The sequence below is a fragment of the Elgaria multicarinata genome, chromosome 10 (genome assembly GCF_023053635.1).
Source record: "Elgaria multicarinata webbii isolate HBS135686 ecotype San Diego chromosome 10, rElgMul1.1.pri, whole genome shotgun sequence".
NCBI lineage: Eukaryota > Metazoa > Chordata > Lepidosauria > Squamata > Anguidae > Elgaria > Elgaria multicarinata.
This window is the reverse complement of record NC_086180.1, coordinates 89172600-89192132: the sequence shown is the minus strand read 5'-3', so window position 1 is coordinate 89192132 and position 19533 is coordinate 89172600. Positions and strand designations below refer to the sequence as shown.

The window sequence follows — 19533 nt, the reverse complement described above, 5'->3', positions numbered from 1 at the left end:
TTCCTGGCTGAGCTGTATTTAGTAGAAACAAACAAATTATTTCTAAAAACCAACTGCTACTGGTCAGATTGCTCTCTAAGGAAACATTTATACTAATCATTGGATCTATACGGCTCCTTTGTGGTGTAAATCAATGTTTTCCACAGGCTTGTATCAGATCATTTGAGTTCCCAGTAGGATGCAGTCAAAGCTAACTTTACAACACCATTTTTAAATAGATTTTGTATATGTTTCATACACGTAGACTCCACCTGCTGGTTAAGAAAAACATCTAATAGGCAGTGCTGACCACAAATAAGATTAACATGAACACGCACAATACTTGTACTGAATATTATTCAGTGAGTAAAAAAAGCTTCAGGGTCACACTGCATGGAACTAGCCCATATAAACCCCCTCCGTTCAATGCTGTGCAATATCAAAGATTCTGAATCTTCTTCAGAAAAGTACCTCAGCTCAATCCTGGGTATTCCGGAATCAGCCTCAGTAACACTCGGCTCCTTGCATGCGCTCCCCTCCTCCATCACCAAAATGCCCCTAAAATTTGGCATTTATATCAAAGACCTCCATAGCAAAGCTGTGGACCTTGCCAAACTAGCGAAAACCATGCTTTATTAATTCAAACCTCATGCTAAACCATGGCCTGATTTGACATTAGAATCCAGTCAAATGTTTGAACATCTCTATAACTAGACTATCATTTTTAAAATTCTAAATGTACAGTATTAAGGAGTGCATTTGCCTATTAGGATGAAAAGCAAAAAGACATCTAATGCTTCAAAAGCACATTGAAAAGTAATCAGTTGCAGAATAGGTCATCAAGCCTTAGAACAGGGCATGAGCTGTGAGGAGTGAATGAATTCAAGGCAGTTTACATCAAATATTTAAATCACCGAAGAGAAAAGCCTAATTTAAATCATTTTCCATTTGGATTTCAGGTATTTCTTAAACAAGAGTCCATACCAGATACTTGATAACATCCATTCAAATATGCTAATTTATAGATATTGGGATTTTTTCTGTATGCGGTCAACTTGTCCAGCTAGGCATAAGTAATATAACTGAATGGATAATCATCAGTACGAATATGATCATAGCCCATAAGTAGAGGAAAGCTCTGACTCTTACTTACTCCTAATGAACAGCTGAAGATGTGGGGAGGTATGTCAAATGAGGTTTAATGTATTATATTGAACTGAAAAGAGCTATACAGAGGACGGATGGATTTCAACTTTACTGGTCTCTGTTTATTTTCTAATATTAACTACAGAATAGAAAACCTGTACAGCACTTTCTTCAGTAGCCTAATTAATATCTTGTTTCCCTCTAAAACCGGCCTGGGCAGACTTATCTTGATGCATCTACTTTTTCCTTTTTTTTGCCCAGTCTCAAGATCCACCACTTGCAGCCATTCACAAACTGGCACTGGGGGAGGGCGAAACCAATACAAAAAATGGCAGCTGGGGCATTGTGTGTTAAACGAGTCATAAAATGGTGACTTCGGATGACATTTATGATGACTCATAAACAGAGAGGTGGCCTGCCCTTATTGATACACAGTTTACATCTAAGTTACAACAGTTCGCCGAGTCTAACATCACATACGAAACATAGAGAAAGGCTTAGTTACAGCGATTAAATATTTTAATACTGTTTTGTGCAAAAAAAACACCACTGGGGGTGGGGGAAGTGGAGTCACAGTGGTTTATCGTGATTCTATCCCCTGGCCAGGTGTTCCATAGTATTCGAGTTTTGAGTGTATCTGAAGGTATGGGGTTGGGACATAATAGGTATTCTACTGGTGTTCCACCTGAGCCTTCCTGAGATAGCTACAGTGCACTTGGGAATCTCCCCAGTTTGTTGTGCTAGGGACTTCAAGACACATGCAGAGGCCGTCTTCTCAAGACCATCTCAGAACTTCATGGCAACCATGAGTCTGACCCAATTAGTATCTGGATATACTTTCTATAGTTTAGTTGTTATGGTCAGATCACTACTTGGTGGGATTTAGACTTACTGGGATTCTGCAGGAGTGGGGAAGCTTAAGATGATCCACCCTAGGAGAATGATGGTTTTCTGATAGCTCTTGAGGATTTTCCTGTCACCTTGGAAGACAATTCTCTGAAAGCAGCAATCCCATCGCTGGCTGCAGGACAAAGCGGGCCCAGGTCTGGGGCAAACTCAGTTCTGCCCTGACCTGTGTGCGACCTTTGTCCTTTCCCCCGATTTGTTAATGGCAAATTGAAAAGTATCCATTATACTTAGGAGCCAAAGGTACATCCAACAGACCTGTATCAACTGTGGCATCCAAGTCAGCACAGATATGATAAATTTTATCTGCAAAGCATTGCACAAATTGGTCAGAATGGACTATTGAGTGTTTTGTCAGACACATTCTGAATATTCCGCCAACATTGCTCTAGTTGCCATTTCATTTATTACATTGCCCCCAGCTCCCTGGAAAACCAAAAACCTCATTTGGCTTCGCTCAGTGGAGTGATCATATCTATTGCCCAGGCCATTTAAACATTCCAGAGGCCAAACAGGGCTTTCAATGAAGAACTCACAGGATGTCTGCCCCACAAGTTCGCCAAGCGCTGCTTGGCCAGTCCTGTTCCGGAAGCCAGCCCAGTCGAGTGGTCAACGTTGCACACTTTCCTGTGTCTCCGGAAAGTGCACAATTCCCCTGGCACGCCATTAGCATTTCCGGGGAAATTTGTACTTTCTGGAGGCCCCAGAAAGCGTGCTTTGCCTCCTCTCTCCTGTGCCAATCATGGCCTTAAAGGCCGCCTTAATCCAAGAGGGACTTTAAGGCCATGATCGGCACGGGAGGGGAAAACATAATTTCCCCAAGGCTAGAAAAATCTTGTGGCTGTAGAGGGGACTGGCCAAGTAACTAAGAATAATGCTGAACGCCTCTTTATGGCAAAGTGTGATTCCATCTTGCATAAAAGAGTAGTGGTGAGACATTCATTTTTTTAAAAAAGCCTCCCTGAACCCCAATGTATTGGCTAATTTTCAGCCAGTCTGCCATATTCCATTCTTGGGCAGGGTCCTAGAGTATGTAGAGAATTCTCAGTTTCAGGGGTTTCTGGATGAGGAGTCTTGTAGAAGTAGATGCAGAACTCTTGCACTGTATTTTCATATAAATTTCTAACAATATGGTGCATAATCGCGGCTGCTAATCTTATAACAGAAGTCTAAGTGTTCCTCTGTCATACTGAAATGATAATTTGACTTGATTATATTCATTCCTGAAAATGCAGATTCACAAAAGTAAGCAGAATTCCCCCAAAAGGTGTTAAATACAGAGCAACTTTTCTGAGGCCTGGGTACTCTGCCTCATTGGCTGGCTTCAGCAACCTTAGGTTTTAATTGCAGGTTGGTGTGAAGAGCTAAAACCACATTTTCGTTACTGTAATACTGCACTGAAAATGAAGATTCAATTTTTGATGCAGCTTCCAATCAACTTGATGCATCTTGTCCCTGTTTTTACTATCCAAAATTGTAATCTTTAAATCAGTATAAATCCCCTGATTGCGTCCGACCGAGGGAGGCGCACTGCTTGTCAACTGCAGAGCCCACAAATGCAGTGCCTGCCTCTGTTACTGAGCTCCTAAACCCACCTACTTCCTGGGGAAAAGCAAAGATCTGCAGAGAAGAAAAACAGACATTCAAAAAGGTGGTGTTCAGTGCACTGCTTAGTTGCTCCAAGGACCTCAGCTGCTCCCTAATTTCTTCTCCAAGGACCTTACTACCCCCATCCCTACCAAGCTCATGTCATTGGCAGTTACTATGGATCAGTCAGCTACACAAGCAACCCAACTACACATCTGCAGAAGCTCACCCCTCCACACACACCTGTAATAAGTTCACTCTTTCCTTCCTCTCCTTTAATTCAACCAGCACTCACTTGCAGGCCCCAGTGAATCTTTTCTCCTTCTTCTCTTCTTTCTCCATTACACTGGCTGGGTTCTCATTTCACTTGTCCACCGGACAGTCAGCAAATGTAGGAAATAGCCCTTGCAAATCATGCTATGCCTGCCTCATGATGTTTGCTTGCCTCGGCAACTCCCTCTCGCACACCCATGCTCTGTGCGTGTGGGAGCTGCTGGTGACTGCTGTCCAATCAGTGCAGTGAGATCTGTGTGTGTGTATGATAGGCAGCAGGGGCAGTGCACGTCACTGGCACAAGGGCGACAAGCAAAACTCAGGGCTTCATTGTACCATATAACCTGGCAACCGGTATGGGGGGAGGTGGTGCCAAGTAAAACTTCCACTGTGAACATCCCTGTGATCTACTGGTAGATCACACTCAAAGTTCTGCAACCCCCCACTCTAAATGGTTTAATTAACACCATTGTTATTGGCATATATTTGTTTATGACTCTTTAGGTATTAGTAAAACAAAATTGGAATTTAAAAAAGCAGAGTACTATTTAAGAACTTGAATAATAATACTGTATAATAACATTAGCCCTATGTGGGAGTTCTACATGCAAGGAGCTTGAATGGGAATGAGCATACTAGCTCCGCCCCCTTCCATGCCATTCTCATGGAGGGCAACAGTCTGCAGAGATGAGCATCCTCTATCTCTTGATGGTTCAAACATTTTGGGGAAAGCCTCCATTGATACTCTCTTCTGCAGACAGTGTAGAGATAACATGCAAGGAGAACACCTGAACAGATCCACTGTGCACACATGGACTATCTGATTTGACTTGGCCCTCAGATACCTACAACCACTAGAAGATACACACCTTAAATTTGCAGGTGTAAACTAAGATTTTATGGGCATCCTTAATGTGTCATCATTAACCCATAATATTTTTAGGTGTGCCCTTAAAATCTTAGGCTAGAAGCACATGCATTGCACAGGTATACTCAAGAGAGTCTAGACTGCCTGGAGCCAGATAACGTGTGGAAAGGGGAAGAGGCTCTTTCTTTGCCTGATACTTCAAAGCATGCACTTTGTATAAGAAATAATTAAAACAAGCCAATAACTTCCCTCTTTGTTTGATGAACCACAAAACCACATGCGCATAGTCAGCACAACATGCTAAAAAAGAAAAAACAACACCAACCTTATCCTTAGGCCTCGGTGAGAGCTGTCTCAAAACAAACAAGGCAAAATGAGAAATTGCATGATAATTAATAAAGTTTCAAACACTTTCCCAAAGAAATTCATCTTAAAAGTCATTAGTTGAGGTAACTGATATGAGAGACAGTAGCATCCATTATTCAAAATCATCACTGTAGTTCAATATATTTTAGTATAATTGACTTTATTTTATGTGACAAAGGCCACAGCTAGACCTAAGGCTTATCCTGGGATCATCCAGGGTTCACCCCTGCCTGAGCACTGGATCCCCTGTGTGTCACCAGATCCAGGGATAAACCTTAGGTCTAGCTATGGCCAAAGTTGAAGTTACATTTCAGGGGAGAAAAGGACCAACAGAGGAACTATTCTGTTGAATTAAAAATAAGCTTCCTAGCAAACGTTTGACATTCCAAAACACACAATTCAACAAGCGCAACTCCATAGGCTATACCATAACATTTTGCAAACACAATACAAAGGCAAATCTTATAAACCATAGTTTATCAACCTGGAAATGAGCACTCCTCTTTCTTCTCCCCTCCTCACACCCGGATTTGGTCCTTCATTCCCATCATCATCATCATCATCTTCATCAAACTAGTGCAAAGCCCATGCCGCCATGGGCACCAGTAGTCCACAGAGGGGCTCATGAATAATGCAAATACTGTTCATGCATAGTGAATCCACCCTCCAAAATCTGAAAGCGGCGTGCCCCCCATCCCTCACGTAGCCCGATTGGCCCCTTTCTCCCCCTTCCTTGCCTTTGAACCACACTGATTGGCCATCCAGGGCTCTCCATCATCCCACTGGAGGAGGGGCTGTCCTGCCTGCTTTGTGCGGAGGAAATTAATTGCTATTAAAAGCTTGAGCTTTGAACTATTTTGAGGTTTAAAATTTTTCTGCACATCTACCCTACTCAAACTTTAGTTTAAAACAAAAATAAGCAAAACTGATCTGATAGATCTCTAGTAATAAGCCTTATACTACCATATTCTTCGATATCATCATCATCATCATCATCATCAAAATAATAATATATCAGTGTATATCCTACCCTTCAACTTATGATCCCAGGGCAGGTTACATACTATACTACCATCAAAAGCTCAGTTCACATCACAACACACAGCTTTACTATAGGGGGAAAATCATGATCTTATATCTTTCCTTCATTTCCAAAGGTCTGAGTAAAGAGGTATCTCTTGACTTGCCAATGAAATGCATAAAATACTAGATGCACCTCAGAAGAGAGGGAGTTCCTCATAAAATAAATAAACAAACAAACCTCGGGATCAAGACAAAGAAGGCCTTTCCTAGTACGGCTTCTGCACAAATCTCCAATGGGGGCAAAAGCATAACAGGGCCTCCCCTGCTGATCTCACTACCTTGGCTGATCTATAGGGAAGGAGGTGCTGTTTTGGATATTTGGGTCACATTCATTTAAGGATTTATACATTAACATCAGCACCTTGACTTTAGCTTAGAAGCAAAGTGACAACCAGTGTGGATCCTTTAGGACTGGTGTGATTTGAGTCTTACCAGTGCTACCTGTCAGCACCCAGGCTGCCGCGTTCTAGACCAGTTTTAGCTTTCAAACAGTCTTCAAAGGGTAGCCCCACATAGAGTGCATTGCAATAGTATTAAACCAAAGTTTCCCATTATGTCCAAACCACGAAATTCTGGCCTAGTGTTAAGTTAACATAGCAGGATAATAAGCCAAGGTCAGGATTGTCCCGGTTTGTAAACTGGCATTAAGTTAAGAGTTCCACTGTAATGGGAGACTCTGACTTAATGCAAGACAGGAATGGAGTGCTGAAGTTGGTACAAGTGGAGGAGGAGAGGGGCAAGGGAGGAACACTCAGCCCTGATGCATCTGTCAGGTATGCTTTAAGGTGGATTCCTGCATTGAGCAGGGGGTTGGACTCGATGGCCTTATAGGCCCCTTCCAACTCTACTATTCTAGGATTCTATGAAATGACTGTATGAACTGGGCCATTATATACTATGTATTATGCAATAAAGCAAGGGCTATGGTTTGAAAAACACTTCATCTTTCATCTCCCTTCTATATCAATTTTTAAACCAAACCTGCTTTAGATTGGGTTTAATCTCAACTATGGCTTGAATACAAAGGTGTTCTTGCACATCTACTTGAGCAAGGTGATTCACCAATTTTCTGCTTATTTCCTTCTCCTGCTTTAGTTCCCCCACACTACATCCCATGGCATGCTGCCCTCTGCCCAGTCTTCAGGATGCACAGGAGGCTGCAGTGAGTAGAGGGGGTAAGAAAGCACCATTGCATAAGCAGATCTTTGGATTCATGCCACTGTTATTTCAATTTCATTAACAGATGATCTAATCTTTTGTCACAAACCTACAGTGGTCATAAAAAGTGAATACCCATAAGAACTTTTACTATCCCATTTGCCTACAGCTTTTTGAGGGACGTCAATGGTATGAAAGTAAAAAAAAGAACCATATAGAAATTTTCATTCAAAATAGGCAAAATTATGTGGTTTCTCTGCCCTAATTGGTAGGGCAACGTCACCTAAAACTTCATGTAAACATGTACTCTGATTTTACTATTTATTTCATTATCTTCCTAAACATTTTTTTAAGTAAGCTGTACTGCAAATGACAAATAGCTTTTGTTTTTCTCTAAAGTGCTTCTCACCTATAGAAAGCAGAGAAATTTATGAATGCAAGTATGTTCGTTAACAATTTCACTTGCCGCCTTTTTGACAGTACAACCTTCAATTTATGTGGAGGCAACATTGCAGTTGATAGCATAGAAGAAAAATCAGGATATATACTCACCATGGAGAAGTTCCATGTGACATCACATTCCATCCTATAAAGGAAGTGAAAGTGCTCTCCCCTTCAGTCTGATTTACAAGAAATAAAAGAGAAAGAGAGAGAAAGAAGGTTGTAATGTTGCTACACTACGTATGTAGATCATCATGGAAAAGAGGGAAAGTGATGTTGAAAACGTTGTTTTCCCTCATTTAGCATATACAGATTGCAGCAGGAAAAGGCATTTCCCCCTTCAAGATGAAAGGAATGGATCACATCTGCCTAATTAAGATTTTTGGGGGAATCAAGCCTGAACCTCAGCAAAAAGGAGATAGATCAAAGTTTGATGGAGACACTCAAATATACTATTGTCAAACTTTAAATATGCGACAAGAGAAAAAGGAAATACAGAAGAAAGTCTGTATTTCTAAAAGGCTTGTATTGCCAGTTTTTAGTGGAATTAAATCAATAGTTGAGGTATCAGTTCATACAATCCAAACCTATTTATAATAGATTTATTTAAATTGTGATGCATGCCAGGCATGATTTCCATAATCACTGCCTAGGTGGGGGTTGCTGTGTCATCCAAACCTGGGCAGCATGGGTTGTTTGGAGGGGGAATAAAACAATAACCCTACCGGAGGTTTGTTTCCCCTTCAAACAGGCAATGCCACTGGGACCTGGACAACAAGACAAGCTGTGCCTGGGCAGTGGTTATGGGAAAAGTGCCCTGCGGTGGCTTATTTTGAGAATCAGGTCACTATCTAGCAGAATTACAGGCCTATTGTCTCAAATTAGGAGAATATATATGTTTAATCGCACACACACATATACTGCTGCATAGAACAGTATATATAAATGTTATATGGGATACAATATTGATCTAAATATTGGGTTATAGTAACTTATGCCTATGGAATCACAGTAATCTTGACAGAACTTGTATTGAAAATTATTCAAAATGTGTTAAATTTTGAACATAAAAAATCATCTTAATTGAGGAGAAAGTATATATATATATATATATTTCCCCCAAAGAAATAAGAAAAGTTATGGTGGAAGGAATCAACTATTTTCAAAACTCAGGGCTCAAATTCATGCAAAAGTTACTGTGGTAGGGCAGGCCATAAATAACATTTTGCTGAAAAGAACACTCTACAGGGTTCCCTGAGAGCAGCTTTCCCCGAGGTTGACTTAATGCTGTAGCCCTAAATCAGCAATGGAAGAAAGTACAGTTCTGTATTATTAATTTGGCAGTTTTTCATAACTGCTGCTCTTTTAGACCATTTCGCAAGTGCTGGTTTATCCTGCTGGACCCCAATTTGCTACTTGGACCAGCAGGGAGTGATATAGCCTCAAATGACTTGCTGAAGTCAGGTGCACTGAAGCAACATGCCTGACAATCTGAAACCTTCTATTTGGAAGCACCCTTAAATTATCTGGCATCGAAAGATATCTCGAAGTTTTCATCATATGGCACCTCACTAACTAAAGCCAGAAATATATATTATATATTAAAATGTAACTAGCTAAATATCTAGTTCAAATAAAAAATGGATCTGGTAGTCCTGAAACAACAAACAAACAATTAAATGAACCTACTTTCTTCATAAATAATCTGTCAGAACTCATAGATGCACAAGTACAAAAGAGGAAACGATCCTAGCTATGAAGCAATCTCCCTGTTCTGTTTTTAAATAGCCCAAGAGAGTGAATGCTGAAATAAGGCTATATGCAGTTAGCTATTTGCATTTCACACCATTCATGGTATCATGAATAAGATTAACCTCAAAAGAGAAAAGGATTTTTATGCTTTCCAAGCAAACGGGGGAATACAATTTTTATTTTAAGAAATTTACAAGAGACTATAATAAATGAAGTGCAAACAAAGGAAGGAGATAGAGGATACTTAATCTCTCTATTGAGATCTTGAAAAAAAAACAGAATGAAGGGAAGAGCACTTTTAGTTTCTACACAGAATGGAATACGACGTTGTGCTGTATAGCAAATCCTTTCAAACTGCTCATACAAAGGGAAGAATATCCACACAATACAGGAAGATGTTGACCACCCACCCACTTTCAATAGATTTGGTTATTTCAGTACTTTATTTCTTAAAATGGCATTTGTGAAATATACCTAGAGATATTTTGGATGAATTCATTTTTCTATTGCATTTTTTTCTGTTAAAAACATGCAAAAATCAAGAAATATAAAATAGCATTTTAACCATAAAAGAAACATTATATAGTGCATTAAATTAATTGATTAAGCACTTAATAAAAATTTCCAATTAAAATAATTTGTGAAACAAGTTGCTTAATCAAAAGTGTATTTAGGGCAGAGTTCAAATGAATATGTTATTCTGAAAAAAACAGCAAGTAAACAGAACCCTTGTACTGTCAATCCCACAGAGGTCAAATAAAAACTAAAACCACTTTTGATGCATCGGGATTGTACACAAGACTTTTACAATACCTTGGATTTGCTGAAGTCTTAGCTGCTGACTTCAGTAGCAGGATTTTCACTAGCCTTATACAATTTGTCATAATTCTTAAATAAAATCCACCTTGACTGCAGTGTATTTTTGTGCATTCCCATTTTTACAATCGAGGCTCTGACAGTTAATCTGTATAGTGATTATCTATGAAACGGGTTACATATAGAATAATCTTTCTTCTGACAGGAGATTTAATAAAATGGTCATCATATAGCTAAGTAGAACCTCTTTTGGTTTCCACATGTGTTCATACATGTTTGAAATATACATACGTCAAGGCCCATATCAGTGCAATCTGACGGTATTTCGTACAAGATTTATTAGCAACAGAAAATGTGGTCTATTCTCAGAAGGACTTTTTAAAATTACTCTCTAACCCAGCATTTATGAAGTGATGACACTGAGGAGAGACACTGAAGTTGAATGCTTTACAGACAAATGCTGTGCAACATGGTAATTTATCGTAGTATGCACATAACCATTCAATAAACTGATCGTTTTACCACACTTCTTCACACAATAAGAAATGCAAGCTCACAGGGACTGGTAAAATTCTCCTCACAATGTAGCAGGATGATAACATGCCTGACTTACAAAGTGGACACGTCACACTGTGATCTGTTTCGACTTGGTAATCTGTTTTCTCCCATAAAGTACATCTGGGGAGAAAATGATCAATATCATCTTTAATATTTTTTCCCCCTAAACTAGACCTGTAAGTAGATTTGTGACTCCCATTATATAAAAATGAACAAATTACAAAAATGTGTTACATACATTATTTAGAGGTGGCTGAAAGGGTTAGAATTGTCACAGTATGCTACATCACCACTGATGCCAAACAAGTCTTGTCAAAAGACTAATGAAATACATTCCACTGAGTAGCAGATAAAAGTACAGACAGGGCTGTTCTCTAGCATTCTATTTAATACTTTGTTAGAGCCTTATCATAGCAAAGTTTTAAGTAACTAGGGTAAAATTCATCTCCTGGGATTGTTGGTGCCACACCTCCATCTCAGTAAAGAGCATATTCTGCACTTACAAATGAGTACATTAGATATCCAGATTGTAAATTGAAGATTACAAGTTCTTAGCCACAGAATTTTGCATTTAAGAATTTTTAGTCTGTAGCATAAGCATCAGTCCAATACACTCATGATACATATTTATTTATTTATTACATTTATATCCCACCTTTTTTCCTCCTTAAGGAACCAAGGCAGTGTACATAATCTTCTTCTCCATTTTATCCCAACAACAACTCTTTGGGGGTTGAGTCTGTGGCCTCAGCTAGACCTACCTGGTATTGTGTGACAGAGGGGTGAAGGTCTCACAATATTTTTACTGCGAGATCTCCCCTCTATTTACATGTGGTATGTGACGACCTCAGAGGGAGAGGACGTCGCATCCGCCATTTTCTTTTTAAAAAACAAACAGAAGATGCGCACGAGCACTCATGCGCTCGAAGGTAGGTTTTTTTTAAAATTCCCCGCTCTCCCCACCCCACTCCCGATGGGCACAGGTCCCGGCTTCTCGCAATGAACCGTGAGGAGCCGGTACAAACCGTGACGCCCGCACTCTTGTTCCACGGTCTCGGGATCAGCCCGAGACCACAGAAAAAGTGGGCTCAAAGAGCAGGGCAAGATCCCGGGGCAAGGGAGGGATCAACCCTCCCTGATCCTGGGATCCCCTGTGCGCCATGTGAATGCAGAGGGATGACCCGGGGGATCGCCCCAAGATATCACCCCATCTAGCTATGGCCTGTGAGTGGGCCAATGTCACCCAGTGAGGTTTCATGGCTGAATGAGGACTAGTAATCTCCCAACCCCCAGTCCAACACTCTAGCCACTACACCACACTGGCTCTCTATTTCTATTTCAACTAGCTTTGTTATCATCTCTCTTTGTTAATAAAAGCACCCATCATCTCCTTATAGTTCAAATGTTCTATAAGTTCTCCCACAATTTGTTGTTTACTGCTAAATGGAACCACAATGGAATAAATTTCAGAAATAAATGTTAACTGTTGGGATTATTTTTATTTGCTTTCCCCCCTTGAAACTGTTTCTAACTTCAAATCAAGTCTAAAGAGCCACATGGTTAACTAAGCCAATTAAAAACAAATTAAGATATTATTCTATAAAAATTCAACATAGTTCTTACAAAGGAATAAAAAAACTTACCGTAAGCCATAACAAGGCAATGTGATGAACCTGAACATTGCCAGAAAAACTCTCAACGGAAGGAGCGTGAAAACATAGAGAAAGGCATCCAGGCACAAAAAGATTCCAAAAATCATCAACTAGAGTTAAAAAAAAATGTGAGAAAGAGAAATTAGCGTAATAATGTCACCTTTTAAGCATACAACAATTTTAAGCTGATAAAAGCACATTTCCACTTCCCCAAAAATGATAGAAAACACACACACACACACACACACACACACACACACACACACACTAAAACCCCAGTTAAAACAATCATAGTAATAAACAAAGCATAGAATTCCCTGTAAAATTACGGCTAGTAGGATGAAATACTAAATATTTCTAAAGGCAGGGCAGAACAGGTAGGTTTTCACAGTTTTCCTGAAACTTAAGGACAGGTCAAGCCTTTGTAGGGAAGGTAATTCAAATTGCCAGAGAAGTGGATGTAGAGTTCTTACGGGATATTAAAGCACTATTTGCTTAGCTCGTTGAACTTTACAAAACACATTGTGTACTTGGAAAATGTTCAGAAAAATTCTGCTCCATATGATGCAGGCATTCAAAGTTTGCTAACTTTCATGGCTCAGCGATCCCAATCTTTATTCAATAGATGAATTGTTCTTACAGTTTCAGATCATCAGCCTTGACCTTACACTCACATTACTGTGACTATAGTCTTTCTGAACTAAAGAGAGACAACTTTTGCAGAATTCATTTTGTCTTTTTTGCAAATTTCCCCTCCCATGTACAATGTATAGAATAATGTTTAGCTTTGTCTGCACCAATGTTTTTTAGACTATGTAAAAATGAGACCAGGGATTCTTCAATGAGAAAAAAACAGTCATGAAAGGAAGCTTTCCCATCACTACTGATCTAACTGTGTATTCCACAGCTGCAGCTACGTTCCAGGGACCACTCAGACGATGCAAGGTATTAGTGAGTCTACAGGCCTGGCCTGTACGAACTGAATGTGCACTATAAGTTCCTTGGCAGACAAATGTATGAGGAAAATGTTCCTTTAAGATAGAAAGTTTGAAAACCACTGGTCTATGTTCACTTGCGATATGTGTTAACTGCATACTGTGGACTTGAATAGTGTCATACTGTCGTGCACGGAGATCTGGACTATTGCTTAAAAAGTTAAGGTCTGGGTGAATAAAAATGTATGTATTTATACTTGAAGTATGTATTTATACTTCAGCCATGTCTAGCTCCCAAAGTAACTTACAATTAAAATTCAAACAGAAACATAATACAATAAGAAAGTTATATGAATTCCAGGCAATTTTTTTTGAAACTTTGATCAAGCACGTCTCCTTTAATATATTAACTGATATAAAGATTTACTTTTGCTAGGAAACAAGCTATAATTCAGTGTGGCTAAGCAAGAAACTCTTATTTTTACTAAAACATTGAAAATATTTTCAAAATGTGTAACCGTATATGTCTTAAGGGCCTTATGATGCACATCTACATGTATTTATAGCAATAGCAATAGTTATACATGTGGTTTTTCAAACTTCTAAAATCAATTAAAATCAACACAATTAGAGCTCCAAGACAGGCAACAGTCTTAAGGCCTGTTGAGACAATGGCTGCGTTCACTCATCCCCCATTTTCTCCCCGCTCAGTTCTCCCACTAGTATCCCATCAGCCATTGCTGCCAAAAATCTATCCTGCCAGCTGGACTAGAGTGGCAGCCGCTGTTTTGACCACTCTTGCCTTGTGACTCTGTGGCTTACAAAATAACCAACGGTGGCCAAGGAAATGACCAATGATGCCTTCCACACATAATGATAACCAGTGGTGGTTCAAATAGCCAACTCTGCACAACGTTGGTTATTTGCATTGGTTATTTCTGCCAAATAACCAACTGTTGGTTAAAAAAACTCCTCCCCAACACAATAACCTATTGTGGGTTAAATAACCAATCGTCGACTATTTAAACCATCATGCGTTATCGTGTTGTCTGAACCCAGACAATTACACACCAGTGATTTTACACAAGGAAGAAGGCAAATGGGAGCAGGTACTCCTTTCCCACAAACTTTACTGCAGAAGAAAGTGAACCAGAATGGAGACTCTATGTTAAAACAAACAGTCATATACTACAACTATCTAAAACTTGGACTAGCCAGCCAGAAGGGGAAGGTGCTTCAAATATTTGGAGCACTCTTCAAATACTTAAAAGGTTGTCACACAGAGGGGGCCCCAGGATCTCTTCTCGATCCTCCCAGAGTGCAGGACACGGAATAACGGGCTCAAGTTACAGGAAGCCACATTCCAGATGGACGTCAGGAAAAACTTCCTGACTGTTAGAGCAGTATGACGATGGAATCAGTTACCTAGGGAGGTTGCGGGCTCTCCCACACTAGAGGCCTTCAAGAGGCAGCTGGACAAGCATCTGTCAGGGATGCTTTAGGGTGGATTCCTGCATTGAGCAAGGGGTTGGACTTGATGGCCTTAGAGGCCCCTTCCAACTCTACTATTCTATGATTCTATGATACATTTAAGATGGCACTGTAAAGGCCAGACTTAGAGATAACTGAGCATTCCTTTTAGGGGGTGAAAACCCGAAGGATTGTTTCCATTTCATCCCTAGTGGATTTCATAGGGAGTTGATCAAATACATGAATTCCATTTTTTAAATGGTGGCAATTTGCTCAAATTGATGGGGGAAGAGGTGGATCTTGAAATTTGTGCAAATGGGATCATTAAAAAAAATCTCGTCTTTTGCAAGTGTGCAAGAGCAGTTTCAGCTGTTCAATATGTGTAAGCTTGCTTTGTCAATTTCCTTGTATGTTTCAGCTGTCAAAAGGAAGCACCAAAATGGAACAGATAACATACAAAGAAATAGAATGCATATAGGCTAATTTGCACACAATTGTGAAGGACCAGGGGAAAAATAATAGTAAGACAAAGGAGGAACCCATTCATGCAATTCAGAAGCACTGAAAAAGAAAAAAAAATGTGCAAACGAAGTGCACACACACCCAAAAAAGGGGGGGGGGGGACACAATATCTTACACTTGGCAAAGTAATTTTCTCCCTATTAAGTGTTGATCTGATGCTTGTCACTATCCTCCTCCCTTTTGACACCTCCGAGTATCCAGTAAGTCCAAAAAGGAATGTTATTGGCTCACCCTAGTCTCTGTGTCTCCTTCTTTGAGTAGTTACTCCAGTTGCATAAATTTCCCTTCTATTTAGTGTGCAGCCTTTAAATTTGCACATAGTACCAGCTCCAACATTAGGCACAGTGAGCCAATTTTCTCAAGTAACACATTAGGGGAGCAACAATTACATCTTGCTTCATCCACAGCGCTCCCATTGCTTCTGAATCAGCATTCCAGCTTGTACCCCTGCCCTGTCCAAAATGACCTGGCTGTCAAGATGAGGAAGGCAAAGGTAGCAGCAAGCAGTGCCTCTGCCACTGGGATTCTGTATGGTGCACACAGATGTTGCTTTGGTCTTTGTTTTATGTCCTTTCCTTTGCTTTCTACCGCCTTTCCTCTTTACTATCTTTATGTTTCCTGCCCATTTCCCCCCTTTCCCCTTTCTGTTTTCTACCTCTCCTGGGCCTTTTTTTGTTATTTGCCTCTTTCGTTTTATCTTCTCTTTCTTCCTCCGATTGGCTTCTGGCTATTTCCTCTTTATTTACTTCCCATTTTATGTTCCTGGTTGGTTTTTATTTTTCTCTTCCTTGTATGCCCCCTCTGCCCCGCCTCACTGACCCAGAACGTATCCAGTCTAAAGGCCTATCTAGTCCAGCATCTTATTTCCCACAATAGCCATCCAGATGTCTCTGGGTAGCCCACAAACAAGGACAATAGTCCTCTCCTGCTCCTGAACCCCATTCAGAGTCACGCCTCTGCTGATCCTGGAGGTATAATAATGTTGCCATCATGATTAGCAGCCAATGTTAGCCTTATCCTCCATGAATTTGTCTAATCTCCCTTTAAAGCCATCTGTGTTGGTGGCAATCACATCACGAGGTAGCAAAATCCATAGTTTAATTAATTGCGGTGTGAAGAAGTATTTCCTTCTGTCTGTCCTGAATCACTCCCTATTCAACTTCACAGGATGACGTGGGCATTTGGTATTAGAAGGAAGAGAAAAACCACTCCCTATTCACTTTTTTGCACACCATATTTTTTATACACTTCTGTCATGTTCCATTTTACTTACTTCTTACATGACTGTTCATCTGTTTCTACTACATGCTTCCTGTTCTTTAACTAGTTACCGATCCATAAACTACCCCTCCCCCATCCTGTCTCGTTTCTGTTTTTTCTTTCTTTCTTTTCTCTTCACAGTCCCAACACTTAGGAATTGCAGGAAGGAAGGTGTGTGTGTGTGTGTGTGTGAGAGAGAGAGAGAGAGAGAGAGAGAGAGAGAGAGAGAGAGAGAGAAAGGAGTGGGGGGGGGGGGACATGGGATTGGAAAGGCAGAGCAATCCTACACCTGAGTTTGATGGGATTTACTCCGATTTAAGTGTGCACAGGATTGCAGCATCAGAAAGAATAGCTGGGGCGGAGGGAGGGAGAGAATGAACTCAAGAACTGGTGTCTGAATAGTGTTGTCCCTGGTGTGCAGGGGGCACTCCTTGGGCTTTGCCTCAGGCAGCAATATGTCTTGGGCCTGCACTGCTGAACGTATTTTGATTCTGGTGTGTTTACAATAAGGAATGAAAGATAGTAAAAGTAGTCTTTCCTACAAATTGACACATTTTGTTCAGTAAATCAGAAATTATCCTCCATCAATTGATAAAATCAACTTTACTCAGGTTTTGAAAACATAAAGATTCTGACAATTAAGTTAAAAGGAATTTGATCAGTTTTCAAAGGTTGACACCCCCCAAAATCCAGAGCAATGTGAACTATTTCGACTTTTTGTTTCATCCTAAAAAAAGGGAAGAAAATTATATAGCTTTCCTCACCCTATCATTTCAAAATAGGTTTGATATTTATACTATTTAGTCACCTCAATTTTTTCATCTGCTTCAGTCCTTTCCACTTTCTGTTGACAATCTTTTTTCCAATGTCAAATGGCATTTGTTTCTTGATTTTGAAAAGACATTTTCTGGAAGAGATGTTCTTTCCTTTTCACAAGCAGACAATAGAAAAGAGTTTGGCTGCCCATCATGTCCACTAAAAGCTTCTCTAATCAGTAGTTTTCATGGGAATTGATCTCACTCTATATATTTTAATAAAAAGTTTCTATTTCAAGCGTTCAAATATTGGCAAAGTATTCTTTCTGTTCTAGAGATATCTGCATTGCAGCCCCTTCCTTTCCAACTAATTTCTCAACTTCAGTTCTTCTAGTACTAGTCAGTCATATTGGCATACTTGTCAAAGAATAAATACTAAAAGTAATACACAATCTTTGTATGACAGCATGCATGTCCTTTTGCTATGGCATTCCAGGTTTATCTCACAAAATGTCAGCTGCAACTCTTACCCTATCAGCATATATTTGTAAAGAGCATAGCAAACTGACTAGAACAGTAGTTCTAAACCTTCCTAATGCCGCGACCCTTTAATACAGTTCCTCATGTTGTGGTGACCCCCAACCATAAAATTATTTTTGTTCTCTACACGATCCATTGTCATGGGATGGTTTGCTAATGAAAATAATACATAACAATAGCTTTAGTAATACAAAAAAGATGATACATGACATAGTTCAGTCAATACAGTTTCCTAAACCATCGGAAATATGTGTTTTCCAATGGTCTTAGGCGACCCCTGTGAAAGGGTCATTCGACCCCCAAAGGGGTCCCGACCCACAGGTTGAGAACCGCTGGACTAGAACATCAGGGTTTGCTCATTGCTGACACCCTCTTACAGGCTCCATCCTATACACACTTAGTCCTAATCTACACCTAGCAGGATATTGCACTATGAAAGCAGTATGAAAGCGGTATATAAAAGGCAGGAGCCACACCAAGCAGGATATAGTGGTATGAAAGTGGTATATGGTATGTGTCAATGGGCCCCAACAGTTGTCAGTGTACTTCAATACCGCTATAAAGCAGTAGTGCGGCTCCTGCCTTTTATATACCGCTTTCATACTGCAATATCCTGCTTGGTGTAGACTAGGCCATAGTTGGGATCAAGCCAGATTGAATACAATGGAACTTACTACCAAGTAAATATCTACAGGATGAGACGGTATAAATAATTTTGCAGTAGCACAAGAATGAAGCTGGTTTCAATGTTCTGCCTCTTATCATTAGAAGAGAAACAATATGTGTTTGTATGTAGCCAAACAACAAACATTCCTGCTGGGCATAATGAATTCCTGGAGTCTCTAAATTCTGATGGTATTTACTCTCACAAATCCAAGACAGGTTATTTGCATTTTTATATTTGTTAAACCAGAAGGTTCATGAACCCAATGATCGACCTAGTAGTGTGCGGTGTTTTGTTATAAACAATATCTTGTAGAGCAAAGGTTAAAATGTACCTGGACAAAACCCAATAACGGGTAAGCATAAATGTATAGGCTGTCTATTTCAAAAACAATGATGTCAACCATTTTGTATATATTTCAGATGGCAATAAAACGAAGTGAAACAAGATAAAAATAGAAGTGAATTTTCAGCAAGCTTTCAGGATAAAAACGGCATTACAGCCAGTGGTATTAAGGAGTGGCCCAGCTGGGCAGAGGCCTCGGATCTTCTGAGCTATGCCCCAGATCTTTACAGCTGCTCCAATTGCCAACATCTGCCTCAATACAAGCCTTCTTCCCGCTGAGTTCAATAGACTTGCAGTTGCTAGGAAACCTTAGGACCCACCCCCTTAGCACACTAGTAGGGAGGGTAGCCTTTTCTTCCACAGTTTGCTCTTTGTTTTCTTAAGTCCAGAGTCCAAAATTATCTTGCAGCACCACTGTCGTACAACTCAGTAGAGATACAAATTATCTGCCATGAGC

At 40.0% G+C, this 19533-nt stretch overlaps 1 protein-coding gene across 2 annotated transcripts in view; it reads right to left on the bottom strand.

The window, feature by feature from the left end:
• TAPT1 (transmembrane anterior posterior transformation 1) overlaps positions 1–19533 on the bottom strand; it is a 66888-nt gene that overhangs the window by 23488 nt on the left and 23867 nt on the right. Inside the window, exons 3-4 of one of the 2 annotated variants that reach the window (XM_063135411.1) lie at positions 12577–12695; positions 5085–5108 (exon numbers count right to left, since the gene is read on the bottom strand). In XM_063135411.1, the coding sequence (XP_062991481.1) occupies positions 5085–5108; positions 12577–12695 (143 nt within the window). The remainder of the gene's footprint in view (positions 1–5084; positions 5109–12576; positions 12696–19533) is intronic. The other variant, XM_063135412.1, reaches the window with a different exon arrangement.